Here is a 25661-nt window from a genome sequence, read left to right as displayed (position 1 = left end):
AAACAAACCAGCATTTGGAAAAATACATTTATTCACAGAACTGAAACCATTAAACTCTAGAGTCAGAAGCAACAAACACAGTTCACACTTGTTTTGGCAGAGTGGAGACTGAACGGTGAATGTACAGATGTGGGGGAGGGTAAGAGCATCTGTAAAACAGGCACAGTTTACATGTGCAGGTTAAATTATTCTGTGTCGGTAGCAAGGAAGTCACATACGACAGGTCACGTCACGTGACCTCAGTGGCAGAGAGCAGCAAAAGAAATCAGTGATGGTCACAATACACTCCCAGTGATTTACACAAACATCTCGTGTTGAAGACTCAGCTCGCTTGAGATAAAGACAGAAATCCACTCGTACTTTAGTCTGTGTCCAGATTTTTTTCACCAGTACGTTTCTGCTGTTGGTGTGACACAGTTTAAATGGTGCCCTGTTTCCAGTGGTACCAGAGACGACCTTTTCAGGTGATTTTTCATCTCCATGGTTGAAGCAGAAATTCAAAACCAAAGATATCTGCATGGCTACAGGCCACTAGAGGAAATATGGCTCCTCGTTTCAAAACTGCCACTGTCCCAAGTTTCGCTCGTGTCTGAGCTGAGCCACAGTTCACGCTGACGCAACGGCGGTCCGATGGTCACGTGACGGAGGAACAGGAACAATAAAGACAGAAAAAGATTTTATGTTTAATAAAACCCAGAGGGGAAAAAAAAACAATTACTTCCAGAGTTCTTTCAGCAAAGTTTCACATCTCAAACGTGCTGCGAAAAGATCGTCCATGAACGTCCATGCAGCCGGAGGAGGGGGTGTCATGGCAACAGGCTGTGAACCTGGGGCACTGTGATGGATGACCGAGTTTTAAACAACCACAGAAGGAGTACTTTTTTTTTTTTTTGAAAGTGGAGATAAAGCAACAGACGAAACACTGCCAGGGTGAAGGAAGCAAATAAATAAAAGCCTCTACTTTAACTTCTGCTCTGTGGTCAGTGCGTTCTCGTACCGCGAAGTTAAACCTCGACTCTCCTCCTGGCTGTGTTAACGTACTGCATCATGTTTCACAACTGTTTACACATGTTATTGTTTTATCTTTAATACATTCAAGACACTCAGCATATTCCTCTGTTATAAATCCTCCAACATTGGCAAAGGGGACTTTTCAAATCTGCAAAATAAACATTATAAAACAGTCATTTATTAATATTATAAAACTTTATAATTACACATGCCCCACAGATTTAATGTCTTTTAAAATACACTTATGTTTACAATAGGTTTTAGTTTATGTGACACATCCACTCGGCACCAGCTCTTACAGAAGAGATGTGTGTGTGTGTGTATGTGTGTGACTGCAAACATGCTCCGCTCTGTGTGTCAGTCTGATACGTCTTCACCTACCGAAAGTGTCGGAAGGTTAAAACTGTGTAGCGGCGGTAGTTGGGATCCTTTGTTGGCGGCTCCAGGAAGGGTGAGAGGGGTGAGGAGCAGGTAAGTGCGGGTGACACTGATCCTGAGTCTGACTTGTTCATTTCCTCCTTCGCCCCCTGACACCTAAAGGCAGAGGTGTGTGTGTACTGTATGTACTGTGTGTGTACTGTATGTACTGTGTGTGTACTGTGTGTGTACTGTGTGTGTACTATGTGTGTTTAATCCGGGCGTCCTCCCTCCGAACTGTGTTGCTGCCGCTTCAGGCCTCCTCCTGCTCGGGGAAGTTGAGGATCTTGCGGTGAGCTTGCCTCAGGTACTGCTGCTGTTTGAAGTACACCTTAAACGCTCCCTTGATGGCCACGAAGGCGATTCCTCCCTGTAGAGTAGAAATGTTTTTAAAAATGTGATTAAAGACACGTTCTGCTTAAAACATTAAAGCCTCCTCAGATCCTTCACTGCAGATATTTCCCCCTCTCTGTCTACTCAGCCTTCTTTTACAAAAGATTCACTCTACATCAATGATCTGTCAGATACCAGAGAACATTGTGAGCAAACAAAAACAATACTCATCATCATTTAATTCTTTCTTCGCTTAAAGTTATTTGACATCTGTTTTATCACCTTATCCAAGTTCTTTCTGAAACACGAGAAAATTTACTGGAAATTGAAACATGCCAGAAATTGAACTGATCTACAAGGAGGTTGCAAAGTTCTGACTTTGTTCAGTGCCCACATGTGTGGTTTAATGGTTTTTTTCTATATTTGAGTTATATGTTAAAAAGTGTGTTGACATTTAAAGAAAGGTTAATGTTTAATACAGCACCTAGTTAATCTCCAGTGTCAAACGTGATTAACATCTGCAAATGTGCTGTAATTAAAAACAAGCTAAACCTCAACCCACTTTATTTTTCATCTTTTTATAACTCGACTACACAGATCAGTTTATGACTTGACTCTGAGGCCAACAAGTGGTGTTTCCTGCAATGTGACACAGCAGCATGTGTGTCAGTGTATGAGGACACAGTGTTCAGTGGTGTCAGTGCAGCCTGGGTCACATGAGCCTCTCGGGTTACATCTCTGTCCTCACCACCAGGTGAGTGTCGAGGTGGGGCCGACTGCGTGGCACAGTCAACACAAGGTTAAAGGGAGAGTTCACAGAAAAATGAAAATGGACTCATTATCGACTCACTATGCAGATGGAGGGGTGGGTGAAGTGTTTGAGTTCACAAAACACTTTCAGAGTTTCAGGGGTGAATAGTGTAGCAGCTGAACCCAATACAGTTGGAGAAATGAATGACGTATGTTCAGATGTAATAAAACAACAAACACATGGTGTAAATGACGAGTTGAATGTGAATGTCAGGGCTGCAGACACTTGGTTGACACCACATGTTATGTTTTTTCTGCTGTTTTATTACATCTGAAGTCTTTGTCCCCATTTACTTCAGTTGTATTGGATTCTGCTGCAAAGCTGTTCACCCCTGAGACTCCAGGGGGACTCAAACACTTCACCCACCCCTCCACTGGCAAAATGGTGAGTAGATGATGACTGAATTTTCATTTTTCTGTGAACTATCCCTTTAAGTGAAATAACCATGCCTCGCTGCACCTCTGTGTGACAGGTTGGTTGTAATAATTCCAGTGTAAGAAGTTGTGTACCCACCAGGATGGTCCTCTGTAGGTTGGAGTTGACACTGCTGAACATGAGCTTCCCCACAATGGTGGCGATGGTGGGGAAGACCAGGGCGCCGCACAGGATCCGTGTGGCTGACACGTGGTCGGCCAGGGGGCTGGCCTCTGCCGGGATCCGAGGCACTGGACAGCCAATCCCTGCGGAAACACAGAATGAACAGCAGCACTGAGACAGTTGAAAAAACTAATTATTGTTGTTGGTGTGTTTACAATAATTATGAAGCCTCTTTATCCATCACATGACTTTCTATCGGACTCTTGTCATGTTTGCTTTTTGTTCTCTTATACAACTTACACACTTTCTAAATCTACTACAAATATATATGTGGATTTATGATGATATGAATTTAAAGAGACATTCAAAGCAAAGAGCTCAAGCATAAACAACACAATCAGCCCGAGATGGTATTTATTACATTATTTTAAAATAAGAAGAGACACATTTCCTGGTTTCAACTTGAGTGTGTGTCCTGACCTGGGAAGATGCTGTTGAGGATCTGCAGTTTGTTCGAGTACTTCCTCCACAGACGCAGCACGTAGTCCTCCCAGCGGATCATCTTGCCGAGGATCAGCATGACAGGGATGGTGGGCAGGCCGATGAGTAGGAACAAAGGGTCGGCCCGCTCCATAACATCCAGGCCCTCCTTATGTCCGACCACCTGGACGACAGAGAGCACAGCGTGAACGGAAAACTACAGCGAAGGAGGGAAAGTGTGAGTTGCAAAACTACTTTTGAGAAAACTATGATTCCCTTTCCATACAGGTACCGTCAAATCACAACAGTGAAAAAATCTATTATGAACCAAAACCTCTGAGGAGGGATCACTGGTCTGACCTGCATGACGGTGACCGCTCCATATGTGACGGCAGTCCAGTAGATGGAGCCCACCATGATGCCGGCTGCCGCAAAGGGTCCAGCCTTAGAGATGAGCCGGTCGGCCAGGTCCAGCACGTAGACCACTGGACCTAAAGGAAGAGAAATCACTCAGGTAAGAACACATTCAACTTTTATTTCAGAGTTCTTCACATTAGTGTGTGTGAGAATTTTACTTTGACAGTTACATCAACAACCTGTGTCTCCTTCCTGAACAAATACAGAGCTGCAACTATTATCACCTCCACTGTTTTCATCTGTCTGTTAACACAGGATTAGACCAAATCCACTGGACATGAAACTTAGTGGAAAGCCATGGGTCAGGGACGAACCCATTCCATTTTGGTGTGGAGCCTAATCAGGGGGCAGATCCAGAATTTTTTCCCCCGCTTCCTTTAACATTGTGAGATGTGTTTGTTGATATTATCACAGATTTCTCAGAGAATAATTCATGGATCTTGATGAAATAATAAGGCTTGTTAAAGTGACTGATATTTATGTGCAGTGTGTGCATTTTGGTGCAAATCCAAATAAAATACCAGATCTATTGTATTTCAATGTGGTTTCATAAGTGTGGGGCCTTGGTGGAGGCATGTGTTCTTCTGAATGACATTTTAATTTAGATTATTGAGTATTGAGTCCTGATTAATAATTTGTCTCTGAGATGACAAACACTTGAGACATTTGAGTTTCAGCTCTAATAAAGACTTCATTTAATCAACAAAGCTAACATATCTAGCAAAGCTAACCCACTTTTTATTTCAGATTTAAAGTCAATTTATTGTCAAATTGACGGATGTCGAGACTCGTTTACAACCAGCTTTGCAGTTTTGTTGCAGTATCATAAAGATAGCATTACTATTTGCCCTTTTACAATTACACATTCATTGCCCTGGCTTATTAGCCATCATCTGTTCTCTCCAGCTGGGTCTTCTCAGGTCCACTCGGTTATTTCACATAATGTTAAATAGACCTGTAACCCATGGTAATAGAACTGACCTGACCCAGACCTGATGACTGTAAAAACATCTGAATCTGTATTGTTTTTTATATTGATTGATAAAAAGGTTTCAGTTTTAAACACTATAATCTGGGGGAACAAAAGTGCTCAAGAATATTTGGATTTAAGTGACACAGGATCATAATGTCACTTACAGAAGTTTAAATATCTTTATGTAAGTGAACATCTCATCATACTTATGCAACCCTCATGAATAAAAACTGTTTTATGCAAGGGAGCAAATATTTCCTGAAAGACTTGAGGCCTGTGTGCGTGATGATACTGAAGCCAAGTGTGAGGTGCTGTGGGAAACTCACAGACTGGACAATCAGCTAATGACCATGGGGTGTTTGTACAGCAGGGGTCATGAGACTCCCGCTGCTAAATCAAGAAATGCATCCAAACTGAACACATATCGCTCATCAATCGACAAACAGAGAGCGAACAGCCGCTGTTCTTTATGTGACCTGCTCTCTATGTAAAAGTGATTCAGGAAATAAAGCAGCACTGTGAAGTTTCCTTTTCTGTCGAGAGGTAAAATGACCTGTATTCAAATAATAAAGGAACTGAAGACAAGGAAGTGCACACTAAATGATCATCTGATGTGGTTGTTTTCCAGTACAAGGAGAACAATGCATTCAATGAAATGAATGTTTCTTCCTGAAGGTTTTACCAGCATTTGTAGCATGTCAGGTAGGATGCACACCTGGTGTTGTGTTGACAGACCGGGAGGAGTCTCTCGGGCAAGTTCCACCCAGATTAAAAATAGCTGGGGCTGATCCTCCACATGCATGTAATAGGGATTAATCTGCAATAGGAACTCGCCTTGAGCAAAATCAACAACAAAAAAAAAGATGGGCGGAGAAAATTCTCTGCCGTATCCTCATCTCTGACATTCCAGGCTGACTCGAGGGAAATCATGCAATATTTACAGGAAGACAACCTGATTTCCTCACTCAGACAGACCCATCTAAATCCAAGTAATAACCCACCCAGGAGTCAGTGGGTGGAGATTCTACCAGAGGGAGCGGGCACAGAGCTCAGCACTGGGTCTGGATGAGTTGCAGTGGAACAGTCTGTGTTTAAAGGCTCTGAAAACCTAATTTCTGCTCCGCCTTCTTCTCCTACATATGTACACAAACTGTTCTGCCGATGCAGAAACAATCTTTCGTATTTCACATGGGAGATTTCTATAACGGACTGATCAGGAAGCCTCTTAGTTACAGTTTATATACTTGTCAAGGTTTCCATTACTTTCCATTCTCTCATGGCACATGTGCTGTTTACAGTGATAACACTGGCAGCTCTGCTCAATTACATGTAGTTTCATGAGGATTAAGTCCTACATTTCAGAGCACACAAGCTGAAACCCAAGTTATTTTGTGAATTAAAATGACGATTGTCACTAGCAGTTGTTATAAGCTGAAGCTAGCAAGACTATGTTATATTAGATTATGTTTTGTATCAAAAAGAAACATGTAAAATCCTGAATTGAAACTGTCCTGAAAGATCGTTTTCTCTGTAATTTCAGCTCGGAACCACGCATCGAACATGTGTGGAAAAAAAAAGGTGTGACCTCGAATCTCTAGAAGAACAGCATGAATTCTGCAGCTGAACCACTGTGGTTGTGCCAGCTCTTATCTGTTAACATAGGCGCGGAAATGAAAGCAGGTCGTTCCACAGCCGGTGTGCCCCGGGCGTAATAAAGCTGTGAAGTGGCATTAAAGCAATGCTGAGTCACTGGTCATTATGAAAGCAGGACTTGGTTCAAGAACACCTTCTCCTCAGGCCATGTCAGCAGTGGACTGATATATAATTATCCTATTCATTGAAGCTACAAGGCTGGAGGTCAACCTCGTTGTACAGAAAATTATCACTGAGAGTTGAGCATGTTGAAAGTGTCCTGTCAGGGGGGATTAATGACGGCGGTGCAGAGCCATCTTCAATTCATTGTGTGCAGTAAATGATTGCCTTAACAACTCAGCAGGTACAAGTTCATAAGCCTGCGTAGGAAACCGAGGCGGTGAGAACAGACAAACATCTACAGCTGCAACATTAGCCTACACATCAAGTGTAAAAAGAGCAGCAGATTTCCAAAATAATTCTGAGGCTCTGTGGTTACTTTGGGGATTGGGGTTTGTACAGTTTGAACATAAGACAGACTTTATTGGGCTGTTTGTACAGCCGGGCCACCGTCAGGCTTTTACCCATAAGTACCTGCCACACGTTGTATACAATGCAGCCACTGTTAGATGCACTCCTATTTCTACAGCTGAGTACATTTGGTCAATAAAAGTTACAAGTTAAGGACTCAGCTCTGCGCAGTATTTTAAGCAGCTCATGCTAAAGGCCTCTCTCTTTTAGACAGCAGCGCTCCAGCCCACTTGAGGAAGGAACCCAAAGCAAGCAAGAAATATTTTGGCACTTTTAAAGCTACTTAAAGGTATAGTGTGTAGAATTTTGTGATCTAGTGTTGAAATTACATTTTGCAGCTGAACACCCCTCACCCTCTCCTTCCAAACATGAAAAAGAACTTGTGACAGCCTTCAGTTGTCATAAAAACTCAAAAGATGTTTAGTTTGTCCAGTCTGGACTACTGTAAAAAACATGGCGGCCTCCCCCTTAATGTAAATATAAGGTCTTTAAATATAAAGGGCCTTTTCTAGTGTAAAGAAAACTACAATTCATACAATTTAGATGAAATGAACTAGTGAAAATATCATGAGGATTATTCTCCATTAAATTTCTGCCAATAGTTTCCTTTCACCTAAATCTTACACACTGGACCTTTAACTCACAAGGGAAATATCACACGTTTGGTTCTAAAGTTGTCATAAACACAGTGGCTCTCTTTTGACTACGGCCAACCTTCTGATGTCTTCTGGAGCTCTGTTTTACTGATCACATTGATCCTGCAACGTCCGAGTGCATTAATAAAGCATATTTTGATGATAACGTTGGAATCTCTTCTGCTGGCTTCCGGCCTAAGCATTACGACATCACAGCTGGAAAGAACTGGGTCGCCCTTAATGGCCACTGGCAAGTCAAGAGAGCTGAGCAATTCATTTCAGCCATTGGCAGCAGATTCCATAATTAAGATAATTAAACAGGAGGGAGGGGGGAAAGCAAAGGAGAGAGGGGAAAAGTGCAACTGCAGTTCTTCCGTAGTAGGCACGCAGGCTGGGACGCTGTTCCAGCTGGCTTGTTTACTCTCTCTAGGTAGAGGGTCCGTAAAGACAGAGCAGCAAGGACACACCGTCCTCAGAGTTACATTGGCAGCCAAATTAGCATGATAGGCTGGCTTTGGCTCTGCAGCAGGTGCTGGTGGGAATACAGCCAGAAAAAAATATATACACTACTTTTTGTGAGCTGCGATATTGCAAGCTTTTGTCCAAAGTCATCAGTCAGTGAAAACAATCAAAACCTAGGTTAATAGAAAGAGTGATCTGTGGCTCCAAATCTACCCCCCCATCTAATCTGGTGGCGGGCAGGGGTCCCAGCCTGGGAGCAAAACGTGAGTAATGCCTGTCAAGCCTGTAGAAATGAGCTGGCCTCAGCAGCTACCCTGAGAAAATAACTACAGTGGCAGATTACCAACACGACTCTCTGTCTTTACCTGTCCAGAGCTTCACCACCATCACCCCAAATTGAAAGCTGTCATCAAAGTGTTGTCACTAAACTGTGAAATTGCTATTATTCTGAGGGCTGATTAAAGCTGGTGCAAAATACCACAGCATGTGAAGCCAAGACAGAAAAACGACAGCATATATACGAAATGGAAATACAAATCTGTGCTTTGAAATATTGGTACAACATCAAACTGACTGAGGATCAGGCAAATTTTATATATATAATATAAAAGTATCGCTGTGTCTGTATGGCCGTAATAAAAGGAGGCACGGCTGGAATAAAAAAAAGGAACACTGCAGCAATGATGCAGCAAAATAGACAATGCTGTACTCCTGCTCACTTTGAAGCACACTAATGCCAAGTGTATCCTGCAGCTAGAGACCAAACTCCTCAGATGTACAGACATAATCTCAGCTAACACGGAGAGTAACTTACTCTTCTGTATATTTAAAAAAGGAATCACATTATTTAACAAGTAAAAAAACAAGATGCTGATAGTAATACCCTCGAAGTCCCATCTGTGTAACCACTGAATACCAATGTGGTATAATGCGTTTCTAGACATTTAAATCAGATCCCAACAAAACAATCATGAAGTGGCAAAATCTATCTATATGGTGTTCAAGTAACAAACCCCAAAACTTTGCAAATACATTTTGACCTCTAACATTATGCTGCACCATAAAAGGCAAACTTAGCCATTCATCCTGTTTATAATCTAACAGCATCACTGTTACCGAGCAGAGTTCTAATGATGTGTGAATGTAATGTAAAAGTCACTGGAGGAAACACTGGAGGACAGCTGTGATTTCCTACATTCATCAGCAGAGCGGCGACGTCACTCCACTCATCTCCTCTCGGCCTTTGATGAGCTCCGTCATCTCTTCCTGTGACCCACTTTCACTCCCACTCCTCCTCTCCCCCAGACATATTCAGCATCCCTGCGTAGCCCCCTAACCACCTCTGTCTGGCGCTTGCTAATGAGATTAGGGAGAAAAGACACTTTTCCCCTGTGGTGGAGGAGCCTCTCAGGTAAACTCAACTGGCTTCTGTGCATACAACGAACGACCGCTTCACTACTGCCCAAACATATTAAGTGACATTCAGCTGTTTGGAGGAAAATGTACTTTTCTGTAGTCAGAACATTGTGGTTAAAATCACTAAAAGTGTTGTTGTTTTTTTAAACTAAAAATAGAATGATTTATGTTACCTGACACAGAATACTGCAAGGTAGAGATCTTTACCAGTCACAGCTAAAGTATAAGGTTGGACATTTAAAAAAATCACACTATGGCTCACTACTTCCATCCATACACTGCTTGCACCCATTGACAGAAAGTCGAACCCAGTGGCAAAAAAGGTTAACACTGACAATTGTCTCTGACTTTTTAAGTCCAAAAGGAAAGAAGCCCTATGTCAAGTGGGACAGATATGAAGGGATATTGCAGCCTCAGAATTACATACAATCCCCCATAATTGAAGATAAGGTGAAGCAGCCTTGTAGGGAACAACCTTGGAAATGCAACATTATCTCGCAAACTACAGGCAGTGACAGTGGGTTACTATAGTCTTTAGCACAGCCAATCCAAGTGATAAAATCTGACCAGGGTGTTTATAGACTCAGTTATCAGTTCAAAACTTGCTAATATCTGTATCGTTGGCAAAGAACTACATCACACAGTAACTATTTCGAAATAATTCTATAAAGTTTAACAGAATGAATGATAGCATAAATAAAAACCTACCTTAACATATTAAAGACCTGGTGTGTAATATTTGAACATATCAGAGACTTTTTAAGACTTAAATTTCAGATTATTAAATTATTTTAAAAAATTAAAACAATACTGAAGCCCTTAATTTAAATGCTGTAAATAACACTGACTCCCAGATTGCTCCAAGCTCTACCAGACACTCTCACTTAAAACTTTCCTCTTCAACAGATGTAGAGTTAGATGGACAGCGTCCTCCCACACATCCTCACACTCTGTCACGTAAACATGACTACATAAAAAGGTAACACAAGCCTCTGTTTGCTTATATAAAAGTCTAAATAAATGATGAGTCATGGTGGCTGAAGCCCACTGCATTATTCTCAAAGCACATCATTACTCAGGGGATCAACCACAATAGAGAGGAAGTTCTCTTTCAAAATAAACCACTGGACAATCCATCAAAATACTCTAGTGTAATTGGCTGCACCATTTGAGCAGTCGCACATATGAACACAAACTTTGGTGTGGGCATCAGGAGCTGATGAGCCACAGGAACTTTTTATAATCATTTGTTATGAAAAATAAGAGCTGGCCAAGAATAACTAACCTCAAAGACATTGTGATGATGTGTCAAACAAAGAAAACACTGAGGCAATGTGACTAAATCATGACTAAATCAAAAAACTGCTCTGTGAAACAGAGACTTGATTCATAATGTGTCACCAAGCAAAACAAGAACATTATTTAAGACAAACATGTTAGTACATCCCCTGTCAGATAAGTCAGATGAGTTATCTTGGATTCAAATGAATCTATTTTCACACATGTTGTCTTGAGTTTAAATATTATAGAATTGTTTATATTTTTATTCTATTTTTGTACAGAAATGAAACAAATACAATTGAATTAAATTATGTTGCTTGGCAACCAGTCAGATGAGACTTCACTGTTATTTCACTACATCTAAACACTTCATTTATACTCTTCTTAATTCTGAAGTACCAGCCTTACAACACAAACACAGCAACAAACCCATTCACACTACACAATCACAATCATGTTTTAACTTCAACTAAAACTCAAAATCATGTCAGGGCTACATATCAATCAAAATTTTCAAGTGATAGAGCTTTTCACTGCACACAGACTAATCTCGACAGGTAATGCACAAACATTAACAATGACTTCATTCTGTTCCACTGTTCCAGTAAGCCATGACAGTGTGACTGCATCTGCTTTACCAGGAAACTGAAACTGAAGCAGCTTAATGGAATTCATCAATCATTGATTTTAATATTTACACCAGGGCTTTTCCATATTGTGGTCAATGAAAAAGGTGTACTGTGAATAACTTTATTCTAACTAGGTACAGTATTGCTTGTAATGTAGGCTAAATGCCTGAAAACACGAATTTGGAAAAATAAATTACTATAAATTCTTGAAGATATCTCTCTAACTTTCAATTTTTTGAAGTTACCTTGAAATGTCCTATATCTAAATCACTTCAAACAGGCCTCCAGACAGAAAACGCACTGTATGTCTTTGTTCGTCACTGATTCTAGCAGCATCAGTGGTATGGTGCCACAGCACCACAGGTCTGACAGAGACTGCGGAATCCTCATTCTTTTAATTGTCTTCTGTTCGGCTCTGACACTCACCGTTTCAAAGATCAAAGTAAAAAATAAAAATCTCAAACTGTGATCTTAGCTGTGGAATGTCTTACAGACAAGTCTTTCCAACTTTGCAAAACTGTATAGTAACTTTATGTACTATCCCCCCAAGTAATGCAAATATATTTTCAATTTGTGAGCCAATAAACGTAATATTTTAATAACATGTTAATGACTTAACACATCTAAATAGGGCCTTGGCAGTTCTACTGGATATTGTGTTTTTCTGCATGTAATGGTTGATACAGCACTAATGAACAGGCCTACTGGGACCTGAGAGCCAATCAACATGACCTTAAATCACAAAAAGAAAAGAGTCACACAGACACATTTACAAATACTCAGCAGCCAGCCAAGTGCCAGGGATAAGCTCTTACATAGAGATACAGGCCTATTTACTGAGGAGGAAGAGGAGGAGGCGGAGGAGGCGGAGGAGGAGGAGGAGGAAGTGCCTAAAGAACCTGAGCTATCCTCTGTTTATGGCACCAGCGTGAGTGACATTGCAGCCTTGGTCACTATAAATAAACATGAACATGTTTACGAGCCAGGCCGGGCCTCCTGCACACTAACATTGTCTTAAGGCCAGCTTCTGTCTCAAATTGCAACTTCTTTTCATTTGAGGGTGAAACACCAGTGGCCCAGTGGCTGATGGGTAACTATTCACCTTAAATATGCCAGTGTCTTCATATTTCACAGAAAAATGCACCAACAGGATTGAACCAACATCTTTTAGAGCCCAACTGATATATTGGTTGGCAGATAATATTGGCGGATACGAACCTTTCACAGACATATCGTATCTGCTTGTTTAACAATATAACCCTATATGAAAACTTTTGTTAATGCAGAAAAGCAATTATATTTACAATTTATGGAAAAAATAATAATTACTTAAAAGTTCTAACTACTGCTTCATTGCTATTTTCAAAAAAATATTTATCAGCCTATATTGGTATCAGGAATTTCCCCCTAATATCAGTAACGGTTCCCAAAAATCGATGTCAGAAAGGAGGACAAGATGTCTTAGATGGATATGTAGGGTCTGAGACAAAGAAACTGAAAAGTGAGCAGTATCTGGCCACATAAGCGTGGCAGTGTGTGGTGTATTTTCATTAGATGAGTCATAGCTGGTGTTTGGGAACAACTGACGCCCTCGTCACTCTGACGCGTTTGGATAATTGAGGCAGCCGCTTCTCTAAACTGCTGCTAATCAATCAGCCAGGAGCTGGGCTGTGTAACAAGTGGGTACCCTTCTGTTCCTCGACAGGCTGGAAGGAAATATTTACCCAGATCACCACAGAACCTATGCTGGCTCCACAGTAAACAAATATGCACTCAGGCAAGACAAACTGAATATCTCTCAGAGCTTCAGGTACAGTTACAGGCAGCAGCTATTAAGAGGGCCCACAAGAGGAGCTTCAGCTGTTTATTTACATGGAAATTTGCTCAATACTGCTGCTTCGATGTTGACAGCTGGTTGAAAATGAGAAGTCATTACATATTGGCAGTGACAGTAACTTAAATTCAGACTTACTTGTATGGTCATGGCACTTTCTCAGTATATCTTAGGCCCTGTTTTTATATATCCAGGTATTAACATTAGCCTTTTGATCAATCCGATCAAAGTGCACAGCTCCAGGTAGGTCAGTTCATACCTGGCATTCAACGACGCCACATTTTTTTACCCATTCGCAAAAAACAAGATAATCAATATGTGGTGGTCAATCTTGATATCTTGGCAGTGAGGACTAATAAATAAATGTAATGAAATATTTTAAGCTTATTGTGAAAGTGTTGCGAGCAAAAATATATCAGTTGACAGTGCTTAAAGTGGCCCAGGATGCATCTGTGTTCACACTGCTACAAAATGTTGGGGGTTGATTACATGTACAATGTAGCTTTGATGTAGAACAATAATAGACGTAAGTGGCTAATGATACTAGTCCCAGAGCACGCATGCAGAATGATCTCAAGTGGTTTGGCATGATTACCTTACACAGAAACGTACAAACACTGCGTGTGCAAACTGTCTGGCACTGCAGTGTTTATCTCCCATTAAAAATTCACTCACTCTGAGCCACTCTTGCTCCTCACAGCTCATTCTATGAATATTTACCTAATGTTTGCTTTTATTAGCTCACTTTCTGCAAAAATATAAATACGTATAAGCACCTGCCAGGAAGACATGAACAGAGACAATGTTGAAAATATAATGAAAATGCAAAAAAATGGCTGATCAAAAAAAGGGGTTCCTTTTTTTCATGGAGATGGGTTACATGCGAGGAAACTGGAGGGGAATTTTACCCCTCAAAGTTAAATGTATATTTTATTAAATCTACACCGATCTCCTACACTGCTTCTCTAAAATGTAATTGATAGAAATCTGTGGACCCACAGGGAACTTTTATCCCTTTCAAAGTAACCCTTTTAAGATGGATCCTGATCATGGACTATGATTACAACAAGACTGCTTGATATACAACATGCCTACTCAGATACTCTACCATTACTTACAATAACTCTTTAATTTGTTTACTTTCCATTATGTTACAAACTGTTTATTCAAATCAATATTGTAAATACTCTTATTTTGCTGATGTTTTCCATTACACTTGGCATCTATGTCCATCCTGGGAGAGGGATTCCTCACATGTGGCTCTCTCTGAGGTTTTACATTATTTTTCCCCTGTTAATAGTGGGGTTTTTCGTTTACTCTTGTTGATGCTTAAGGGCAGAGGATGTCACACCTTGTTAAGCCTTATGAGACAAATTGTGATTTGTGAATACGGGCTGTACAAATAAATTTTGATTGATTGATTGCTAAGTCGACTACTTATCTCCCTATCCCCAGTTTTATCCCTTGTGAGATGCAACCCACCCAGCTTGGGAAAGACGATGAGGTATTCTGCGTTGCACTGTGGGCAGGTCACACGTGCCGTGCTGTTGCCACGCTGCTTTTCGTCCACCCAGCGCTGCAAGCAGGCCTGGTGAACCCACTTGGTGGAGCCGCGGCAGTGACAGGGACGCACCCACTCTGCTGTGCGGTCGTCTTCATCTGTGGCAAAGCACACCCAGCAGCTCCTAAAAACAAACACACATGAACACGGTGAAAAACATACCGCGAACACACACTCTGATAATTACGGATTCGGTTGTGTTTGTGAGTATGGAGAGTTTGTGGTGATAAGAGCTTAACACCAGTGTCTGTGTGTCGTCAAGAAAATCATGTGACCTCCACAGCAGAGTAAATACATCACTTGCAGAAGACCTCCCGCTGTGTTGAGCATGCATGAAAGGAGAACTCTGGGTAAACTCCGTAGCCAGAATCTTAATTTTACCCACAGGTCATGTCTGAAAACCACTAAAGACAGAGTGCAACCAGACAAAAAAAAAACATAACGAAATATTCTGATTACCAATCAAATGAAATGTTTTATGAATTAATACCACTGCAGAGAACACATTTTTAAAAAGTTTTTTATGATCATCCTATAATGGTTAAATGGGCATCAGGATAAATCTGAAATCCTTGACCATGACAGAATAATGCAATCTGTATCTGTATAAAAGTAACTGACGCATTTGTGTGTGCAAGCATCTTGTTTGTATGTGTGGTAGATGAGGAGAGAGTGATGGAAAGAGAGAAAGACAAAAGTGATCTTTATGTCCCCTTTGAGTAGAAATCGCACAATCATCAGCACACAGTCACTTCAAACCTTAATCAGAGGTCTGGTCTTAGATCAGATTTATTCAGACTTCTTACTGAGAAAAGTAATAAAAGGTTATTCATTTTTGAGAACAATAAGAGAGGCAGTGATCAAAGTCTCTCAAATTACCTGAAGGCTAATTTGCCAAGATAGCTCACTCGCACGCCCACGCCCGCCCACCCGCCCGCTGAGAAATCCCCAATTTTATTCAAAGTAACAGGATGCTTCATTTTGGTCGCTTCTGATTGCATCATTTCTAAATTGATTGATCGAGCTCTGTGAGAGTGAACACAATATTCCAACAGAGCTTGGGGCAGCAGAGGGGTATATTATTGGAGGGGACACACAGTCTTCCTTTTTTGGTGACACCCAAATGCCTTGTTCTGGCCTCATCTCAAGGCATATTAACAGTCTCCTCTCCTCCCACACTATATCTGCCAACACTATATAGCATTTGTTCTACCACTTACAAAAAGGTATGAGACAGGAGGAGTGCACTTCCTCAAATGCATCCTCACTTAGAAAACAAGTCATTAAGGTGTTTGGCCTGTTTGGTGACATCTTCCAATTAACTGGACTCCTTCTGCGAACAATACACCCCCACAAACCTCCGCTGTGAGTTTGGGAGGTAATTAGATATGCAGGTTTCCTGACCTTCAACAGAACGTCTCCAACTGTGACATTATATTTCTTTTCCATAATTAATCAGTCGAGTGCGACTGGTTGGAAGGTTCACCCTGTTTCTCACTGCATGCGGCCAAGTTCAAGACTGTAGACAGTTACATTCTTGTTTTAGCTGCTATAATCCAATAAAAATAGGTGGAGGTCAGATGTGATCGATTTTAACACCAGACCATGACTACAGCAGAGCTTCCAACCCTTTATTGGGGAGTTCTGTTAGTGCTAATAAAAAACTGGGAGCAAATAGAATTATATGAGAAAAATAACCAACTAAAAATTGTAAAGATTTTCCTTTAAACCACATTCACAATTGGATTGGCCTAGGATTACCCTGTTACAGGAGATCTACTGGTTCAGAGAATGACTGCTTAATTAGTTTTTGACTTCATACAGACATTGATACAACTACTTGTTACTTCAAAATATATGTTACTTAATCATAACGCACGTTAGACATTATGATGTTTTGGACCTTTGCTTGAGAAAATTCTCTCACCAGTTTTCCCTTATCCTGTTGTTGGACAGCTTAATGTAGATTGATATATTCCTTTTACTTGAAAGGAACAAGCTCTTTCACTAATTTAATTTTAAAGAGATTTTGCATGGGCCTGTAAAAGGCAGATTAACAGTTCAGACAGGGCAATTTTGTGTTTTTGGAAAATTGTTTTTGTCATATTTGTTTGTATTTAAGAAAAGATGATTAAATAAATATAAATGTTTATTTCTAATAAATTGATTATTATATATATAGTAAGTAAGCAAAAATAAAAATAGTACTTTTTAGATTAATCAGAAAAATAATCATTAAAAAGCAATACAAAAATAAATCGATAGGTGCAGCCCTATATAAGAACACGACATTTAAAATCTAATTTTATTTATATGGACAACTGAAGCATTTCACTGGATTAAGGGAACAATGATAAGTCTACACACATGTCCCCAAAGCCTCAGGCAAAAATTAAAAAAGAAAAGAGGCTGTAATAGAGACGCTGGTTTTTCTCTCAGGCTTTGATTATGTACATAGTGGGTATTTATCAGAATAAGATAATTGTTTTACTAAAATCTGTTTTTAAAAAAACCCCACCAAAGAGTCCAGGTTACAGGAAACATCACTTTTATCATTAATATACACTGTATGAAGATATTTGCTCTGTGATGAAATCTACAGTTTTAACAATCATTTCAACACAAGTATAACTTTATCCATTTCATAACAATCAGGCAAATGTTTGGTTTAAGGTAGGTTGAGAGTTACAAAACAGGGCAGTGTCTCTTCTTTGTCAGGAGACAACTAACTGCCTGAGTCAGACCTGATAAAAACACATCTACAGTTCAGTGTTTCATTACATATTTCACAGGTACGTCTGGAATGGAGGAAACCTACAGTGTTTTTACTCACTAAAGTAAGAAATGTTTACCACATTCAAAAATTAAAAAATATCTAACTGTTGTATGAAGTACAGTTCTAATTGTTAAGTGCATTTCATTGATTCCCCAAATTATCCACAGCCTCTCATTGTGATTATTCAGCCAGTGTGGTGATTAATCAATCACCGTTTCAATCTTGATTTGCCCTGAAATCTAACAAAAAGACATCAGCATTTCTGCATGTCTGATTATTGCCCACAGGTCTCTGAGGAGATAGTTTAAATCTAGTTCTGCTGCTCTTTACCTTGTAGGCAATTACTTTGAATCATGGCCATATCATCCGTCAGTGAGGGCCGCCAAAATAAAAACCATCGTAACACTTTTTAGAGAGAAGCTGGTTAGTTTTATAGTCACTTTGGTACAAAGTCTATGAGCCCACCTTTAGCAGCTCTTCAACAGTGGCTTCAATATTTATTCAGCAACTGACTTGCCGTTGTACACCGTGTACATTTCAACCCTACTGCTCCTACAGCTGAATAATGGATATCAAATCTGTGGCCTTCTGTCATCATGGTGCTGAGGTCTAGGTTGTTACTGCGGCCACAAGGGAGTAGAGGGGGGTCCTCAGTGAAAGACAGTGGATGGCTAACTTTGATAATTTGCTCAGGTTGCTGTCTGCTTGCAATGGAAGATTTTCCAATACTCTCCTGATGCTGAATAAAACATGGCGATGCAGGAGGGGAGCGCTCGGGTCGAGGCACTCAAGTAACACCACAGCTAAAGAGCCAGGGCCGGCACACATGGCGAATCTGAGTCTGACGGAAACACTGAGCCTCTATTCACACTTCTGTCTACTGTCCTGACAAAACTCGCTCTGTAACTGCTCACCTCTTTGCATCTGACAGGCATATATGAGCCTGCACTATAGTCGTTTTGTTTGACACTTTTTGCACTGCAAAGCTGGCAAAGGCTGATAAGAAAAAATACACATCTTGTGGCCATTTCCAATGACATCCGATGGGGCTTAATATCCCAAAAGACAGCACAAAGATGACAACTGAGGCAGCAATGCAAAGACTGGATGACTAGTTGGGTTGAACACCGGACAGATGTCTCAGAGGAGTGCGACAGCGGAGAACAAAACCCAGTGCTCCCTTAGATTCACTGGCTCCTATTCCTGTAACCCAGCCCCACAGCCTGACAGGATCCAATACAACAGCATCGAAATGCTATCCACTGTGAGAAACTTTAATCTCTAGCTTGATGTCGCCTCAACCCTGTTCAGCAGAACACTTGGGCAGATAAGCATACGCTGCACATGTACCAAGAAAAAAATGGTCTCCTGCATATAGAGAATGCCTGCAATTTCACACGGATGTGGCTTGTAAATCTATACACTTAAAACTATAGACACAATGATGATACAAACGTATCACGTGTTGTGAACACTTCTGCTTTTGAAACAAATGTTTGCAGCATTTTTATACTTACCCACCAAAAAATGCGATTAACTCTTTTCCAACTGCCAGTAGAGCAGTTTGACTTTTCTTTCTTTTCCCAGTGCGTCATGTTCGATGTCACAAAAGCAATGACAACCGAAGAGTCCCTCACCGTGCTCTCCACCTTATTAGCACGTTGACCCAAAAATCAAATTTCTATAGCTGTCTGAGCCGAAGCTGATAAAAACCCTAGTCTACTGTAGAATCATTTGACTCTGGAGTGAATGCTGAATGAATCCATGGCAGACAAAAGCCCGATGTAAGCAGGTGTTTTGTAAAGAGGGGATTTTAAAAAGGTCTCAATACAGCATTCTCAGGCTTCAAAACAGCAGTTGCCAAACCAGTGGGTGACATCATGGTGGGTTGCCAATTGCATATAGCTGACATCCTTTCAATGTCTAGAGTAAAGGACATTAGTTTTCCAGTTCCTCCATAACAATCATGCAACTGGTTTCTGGTTACAACTCTACAAACCTCTCATCAATGATGAATGATTAGTATTACTGATGCCCATTATCAAGGGCAAACTCTGTGTAAAAAGATATAGCTGGCAGTACAACCACCGCAGTAGACATACTTGTGCGGACACACACGAAAGCAACACAGTTCAGCGAGGTAGGCGTCACGGAACACTGGGTAGTGTGTCCTGGGCATAACAAGGTCTGGAAAGGCTCCATCAAAATGTCCTCCAAGAACAAATGATGGCAACTTGCCTGAGTTTCACTGAAGCAAGGTGACGTGCTGTCTCAACCACTTATTTACATGTTCAACAGGGAAAATTAAGTGTAGCTTTGCAGTTTCCACAATGAGTTTTAATTCATCTAATGCAAACCAAATGCTTTGAAACTTCAAGGGTAGGCAAACAGCATTGTGCATTATCCTTTTTTGTTTCCCCAGTTATTCTGAAAAACCTTCAAGCTTCCAGGATGAAAAGAATGTGCAGCAGGAAAGGGCTGTAGATCTTTCCTGTAAAGCTGAGCCAACATCACGTGCACCACTTCAGCTCTGAATGAGATTTTGGCAATCAAAGAAAATGCAGAACTGTATCATAAAGTCACACATACATGGTGGTGGTGGGTGCGTGGGTGTGGGTGTGTGTGTGTGTGTGTGTGTGTGGTGGCGGTGGTGGGGGGGGTCAAAATACAGGAGGACTGACACTGTGTACAAAGAGAGGTGGGACCGCACAGCTAGTTTCTCATCATCTCACAAGTCAGGCTCACGTTCTGTAAGAGGCGCATAAGCCACCCACAAAGGCTACATTTACTCAGCAGAAGTCATGTGACTGTGGGAAAACTAGAGGGTCCTCAGCACAAAGGCACGGCACAGGGGCAACCGATTCTGGTCTTAAAAGATGGTGGAGCAAGGTTATGGCTGAGGGGGGACTTGGCCATGTCAGTTTTACAACAACCCTGTCCCCCTGGAGCAGTGTAGCAGTTGGTGGTAATAGTTGGTGCTTTTACACACATCTCTTTACTCTAAACTAAAGGGGCGGTGTTTAAAAAATTTTACATTTACAGATTCATCTAATTTCACTCAGCTACAAACAAGAAATAAGTAACATGCAATTAGTATCACATAATAGTAATGAAAACACTTCAGAACTGAAAAAGACGACTGAAAATGCAGGCTTATCTTGTTATACGAACATATAATTATTCAGCCAACAACAGTCTGATAATATATACAGTATGCATGTGTATTAATGTGCCTGTGAGCTCTAATGTTTAACCTTTGAATTGAACAAGCAAATGCATTTCACTGTCTCATTATTATAGCATCTGAAAACACTTACACCATCCACACCAAAGCTACACTGACTCTATGGGTTTCATTTAAGGGAGGGGATAAAGAATAAGCGAATACTTAACGCAGACAACATATTAGTGATAACGAACTCACGCTGCCCCTTTCCCATCTGATGGATACTAAAAATAATTTTCACATGTCCCCCTCTAAATTTTGTTTCCCTTTTATGGTAGAAAGGTTTAACTTTCAAGCCCCTACAAGGAATTTTAAACTGGTGATGAAGCAGTCTTATTTGAATATAGCTGCCTCTTAATGGCCTAAAACAAAAAATCAGACTCAGGAAGAAAACTGGCTTTTTCTATGAACTCGTGTATTCTCAATGTCTGTCGACGGGGCAGATTACCCGCAAAGTCAGAGACAACGATTTACGGAGTCAGGCTGGAAAAGTCTATGTTTAGATGGAGGGAGAGGAAACAGAAGCGGGGGGAAGCGAGCCAGGCTAAAGGCAAACCCGTACAGAGCAGCACTCTCAAGTCTGTTCCTCACTGATGAAAGAGATCAGAATAAGAATTACTCCTCATTGTGTGATGTCATCACAGAGACCTGGCTGAACAACAACATTGAAGTAGCCGTCTGCTCCGTTTACAGGACGGACTGAATGTGGAGCAAAGGCGGGTGGGATGTTCCATTTGCCTGAAATAAGAGGAGGGGGAGTATAGATTTCTCAAACCTGTATAAATTTACTTAATATACAATGATTATGTGAAATCAGTTCTAATATTGATAGATGATTGTCTTTACTGACATATTGTCAGCACTGTACTTGCAGTACTTTACTATCATATTTTATTAATCTTTATTATTATATGAATATGTTGAGTATTTTGATCTTTGAACCCCCCCCCCCCCATGTTGCACTTTGGTAGTTGCGCAGAGGAATCACTCTCTCAGTTTGCATGTGGAGCAGAGAGGGACAGTGCAGTGTTTTCTTGGCGTGTGTCCTGAGCTCGCTACATGGGTCTTTTTTTCACCCCTTCCAAAACAAAGGCACATGCTGTCTGGAGTGAGGTTTTTAAGACAGGCGAGTGGAAACACTACAGCTTTTGTCCACAGAGGCGCCAAAATCAACGAAAAGGAAAAGTTCCTAGTTGAACCTTAAGTGGCTTCACAAGGGAATTATATATCTTTGCATCAAACTCTCAGGATACAGGAGAAATGGCATTGCTAAATTTGAACCTCTCACTCCAAAAAAATTATTATTTTTTTAAAAACAGGGGCAGATTTTAAATTCATTTTGGGGGGAAATTAGCATCATAGAATTGACAGTAGCTGGCTCCTCAATTTAACTATATTACTATGATGCTCCAAATCAAACCTATGAACTTCTGTCCATCAGTATTAGTCTTGCAATGTATTCACCCAGCACATATTTATATACCCATTCATACAAGCAAAAGGGTCGTGTTCTGGACAACAAAAGTAGACCAGAAAAGAATAAAATAAGGATATGGTGTGAGAGCCGATGAAAAGGTCAGCTGGATTGAAATGTGTCTCCTACATCTATTTGTGAAACACTGCATTGCAGGGGCAGCTGGCTGCTTGTGGCAAGCCAGATAAGAGCCAGTGGAGCCTTATGTTTGTCAGTGATAGTGGCTGGGTACACAACTGTGGGCAAGGGGACATGACATACATCTTCCTGCTATCAGTTCCTCAAACACTGTGTGGGTTATTGCCTCTACCACACAACCTCAGATCGCAGCTAAAGCACATTTCACAAGCCTCACAAGCCCTTCCATTCTTTCTACTCCCCTACAATGTGCTTGGGAAATGATTTCAAAGTGCAAACTTCAATATTGATGCAAAGTGCTGTGTCAAATTCCTACAAATACCTGTTAGTACAGACTGCACAGGCTATCAAATGCCGGTGACTATTCTGGGGGGAATGGCACACCAAAGATCTCGGAACTAACGCTGCAGCGTCTGCTCACAACCACTTAAAAAATTCACACATGTGCCATGACAACGCTTGGAGAGCAGCCAGTTGGCTTAACCCCTCTTAAAAGTGAACCCGTTTTATTGCTATATAGAGAATAAAGGTGGAACTTTTATTACTACTTTTTTTTAAACTTTTATGCATCACCAGCCCATTCAATGATGATTATTTAACAGAAGTCATAACATGAACCTCAATTATACATCAACACAATTTGTGAGAGATGTACTGAATTAACTCCACTTCATCTTATAACAATTTTATATCAAAAATAATAGCAAGACAATAGCTGGCATGTCGTGACTTGCCTTTTCTACTGATATTTTTAGTTCTTTATTTTTTTAAGTGGACATTAACATAAATTTTGATATCTACTCACAGTTTGACAGAAATCTAATTTTGATTAAGCAGATTCACTTATCTTGTTCTATAACTTCACTCTAATAAATCAGACCACACCATATAGAACTGATCACGTAATTTGGTTGTAGTAATTCCAGCTATACGATGAAAAGCTCAAAATTGCATTTGATTTGATCAGTGATGTTACATATTGTTACATGACATTACATACTTATGAGTGAGGTGAGCTAACCTTTGTGTGCAATTGTGCATAACTCCTTCTTCATTGAGCAGTCTGAGCAAAGATTCGCATTGCAAGCTGAAAAAAACGACACTGGAAACTTTCACAGCATGAACTGATGCTTCTGCTTAAACAAAACAGGACACCAAGCGAAGCGAGAATAACCATGTGCTGAATGTGAATTTAACTCAATACCTAGAGAGGCTTGTTGCTGGCTATCACAAATAAAATGCAGCAACCGTTCAAACATGAATTTGAGGCAGCAATCACTGGATTTTATGCCTAGTGTGGCAAGGCTACAGCTTTGCTTATAGCTTATAGGTTCAGGACTTTGCACAGCTCCAGGGGACCTGCAGAGTTGCTGACTGTGTGCACTGACATCCTTGTAAAACTGTACTGAGGGTAGGATTGTATGTGTTTATAGCTCAAAATAATTCCCCACACTTCAAAATCAATTTCCCCTCCATGAGATCATGAAACTGTTAGACCTGTGGTTCCACATTGGGCCAAGTAAAGCTTCAGTCTGCCCAGAGTGTTGTGAGACTTTTGATGTCAGAAGACTTGTTTGAGCTTCTTATTTTTGCTGTAAAACTTAACCACTGCAACACTTTCCAATGGCTTCAAAGGGTGTGTGTGCAGGCACTGGATAGCTGTGACATTTCAGCAGTGTGAACGAAATCGATATATGGTTGATTATGTGTCAAACCCAAAATTGGGTTGGTCATTTGGCACACATTTCCTTGCCTTGGACAGCCTTGCACAGTTTCTTTTCTTCATGACTTCCATCTGTTTATTTGTCTTGCATTTGCTTCCTTTCTGATGCATGTGACTTGTACATCTTCAAGTAAATTCCAATGATGCTTTTTTGAAGTTTTAAACTTCGAGATAAACCCACAATGCACAATTTGCTCGCCGTCGCTAGTTTTTCTTCCTCATTTACTAGTTAGTTAGTGATGGATGATGATATCTGCTAGTACTCCATCTCTCATAAAACGCTTCCTATCAGTGCCAGCATGCTCACTCATCTTATCATGTGACTGAAGAGTTGAATAAGATTTTGCTATTCTATGAGTGAGTGTGTGTGTTTTAATAGTCCCTGGGAACAGAACTTTTCATGGTGATTGTATGCAGTGTGTTCTTTTAAAGCAGATAGGAGACATGTTACTCTTTCAGAGCCACAATGATTGTTAGCAATGAACGTGACAATTTAAGAAATCTAACTGAGCACAGTCATCTCCGCATACAGAGGTCAATAGTTAACATGAGGGATGTTTAGGGAGAGGTGCAGCTGAGATGGATATGTTGGTAGTGCTAGTGAACATTAACGTAACCTAGTGCAGTGTGTATTGCAGGTCAACAGTTGTAGAGGACGTCCTGTGTTGACAGTGCAAACACGCTAACTAGCTACTGGTAGCTACATTCAAAATCATGCCACTCATTTGAAGTCAGGGTTTGAAATAAAATGAAGTCAATGCACTTCTTGATATTTTGAGGAGAAATAGTTTCGCTTCCCCTCGCATCTGCCAACCATTCTAAGTTCACGTGAAACAAGCTACGTAGCCCCCAATAGCATGTTAGCCGTCAACTTGAACTCACCTGTCCAAATTCTGCTGCATGGCCACTGGGCCCGGTTCCGTCATTGTGGTGGAGAGGCGAGGGAACACGCAAACGTCGTCGTCTCGGTGGAGGAGATTCACTTCGCTACATTAAAAACCGGGCACGCCAGTTAATGTTCGCTGCAGCACAGGTTGGCGTTCAACCACTTGCTAGCTAGCTAGCAGAGAAACTAGCTAGCTACATAGGCCTTTGTGTTGACACGACGCGTCAGCTGCAAACGAGAAGCTTGTTTAGCCTAAAACTACAGCTTCGCGGTCATGGCGGGCTGAAGTTAAAGCCTGGGTGTGCTGCCGATGCACTACAACACACACAATAACCCTCTTCCCGTCCACTACGGCCTTGTTTGCCACTAATACCATCGCATTGGCGTTGACCGTTCGCCTGCTCGTCTCTGAGGTAACTGTGCGTCAGTGCGTCACCACAACAACGACAGCGCCGCGCTCCCCTGACATGGGAAATGT

General features: G+C 40.9%; 1 protein-coding gene across 1 annotated transcript; it reads right to left on the bottom strand.

The window, feature by feature from the left end:
- Positions 1-13: 13 nt before the first annotated feature.
- On the bottom strand, positions 14-25635 carry marchf5 (membrane-associated ring finger (C3HC4) 5). Its single transcript, XM_069539168.1, has 6 exons — positions 25180-25635; positions 14882-15084; positions 3950-4080; positions 3590-3773; positions 3086-3252; positions 14-1798 (listed from the first exon to the last, which is right to left on the bottom strand). The coding sequence occupies exons 1-6, from the start codon at positions 25221-25223 to the stop codon at positions 1682-1684; spliced, it is 846 nt and encodes a 281-aa protein (XP_069395269.1). The 5' UTR covers positions 25224-25635; the 3' UTR covers positions 14-1681.
- Between the last annotated feature and the right edge of the window lie 26 nt (positions 25636-25661).

Source organism: Paralichthys olivaceus, chromosome 14 (genome assembly GCF_024713975.1).
Source record: "Paralichthys olivaceus isolate ysfri-2021 chromosome 14, ASM2471397v2, whole genome shotgun sequence".
NCBI lineage: Eukaryota > Metazoa > Chordata > Actinopteri > Pleuronectiformes > Paralichthyidae > Paralichthys > Paralichthys olivaceus.
This window is presented reverse-complemented; position numbering and strand designations above follow the sequence as displayed.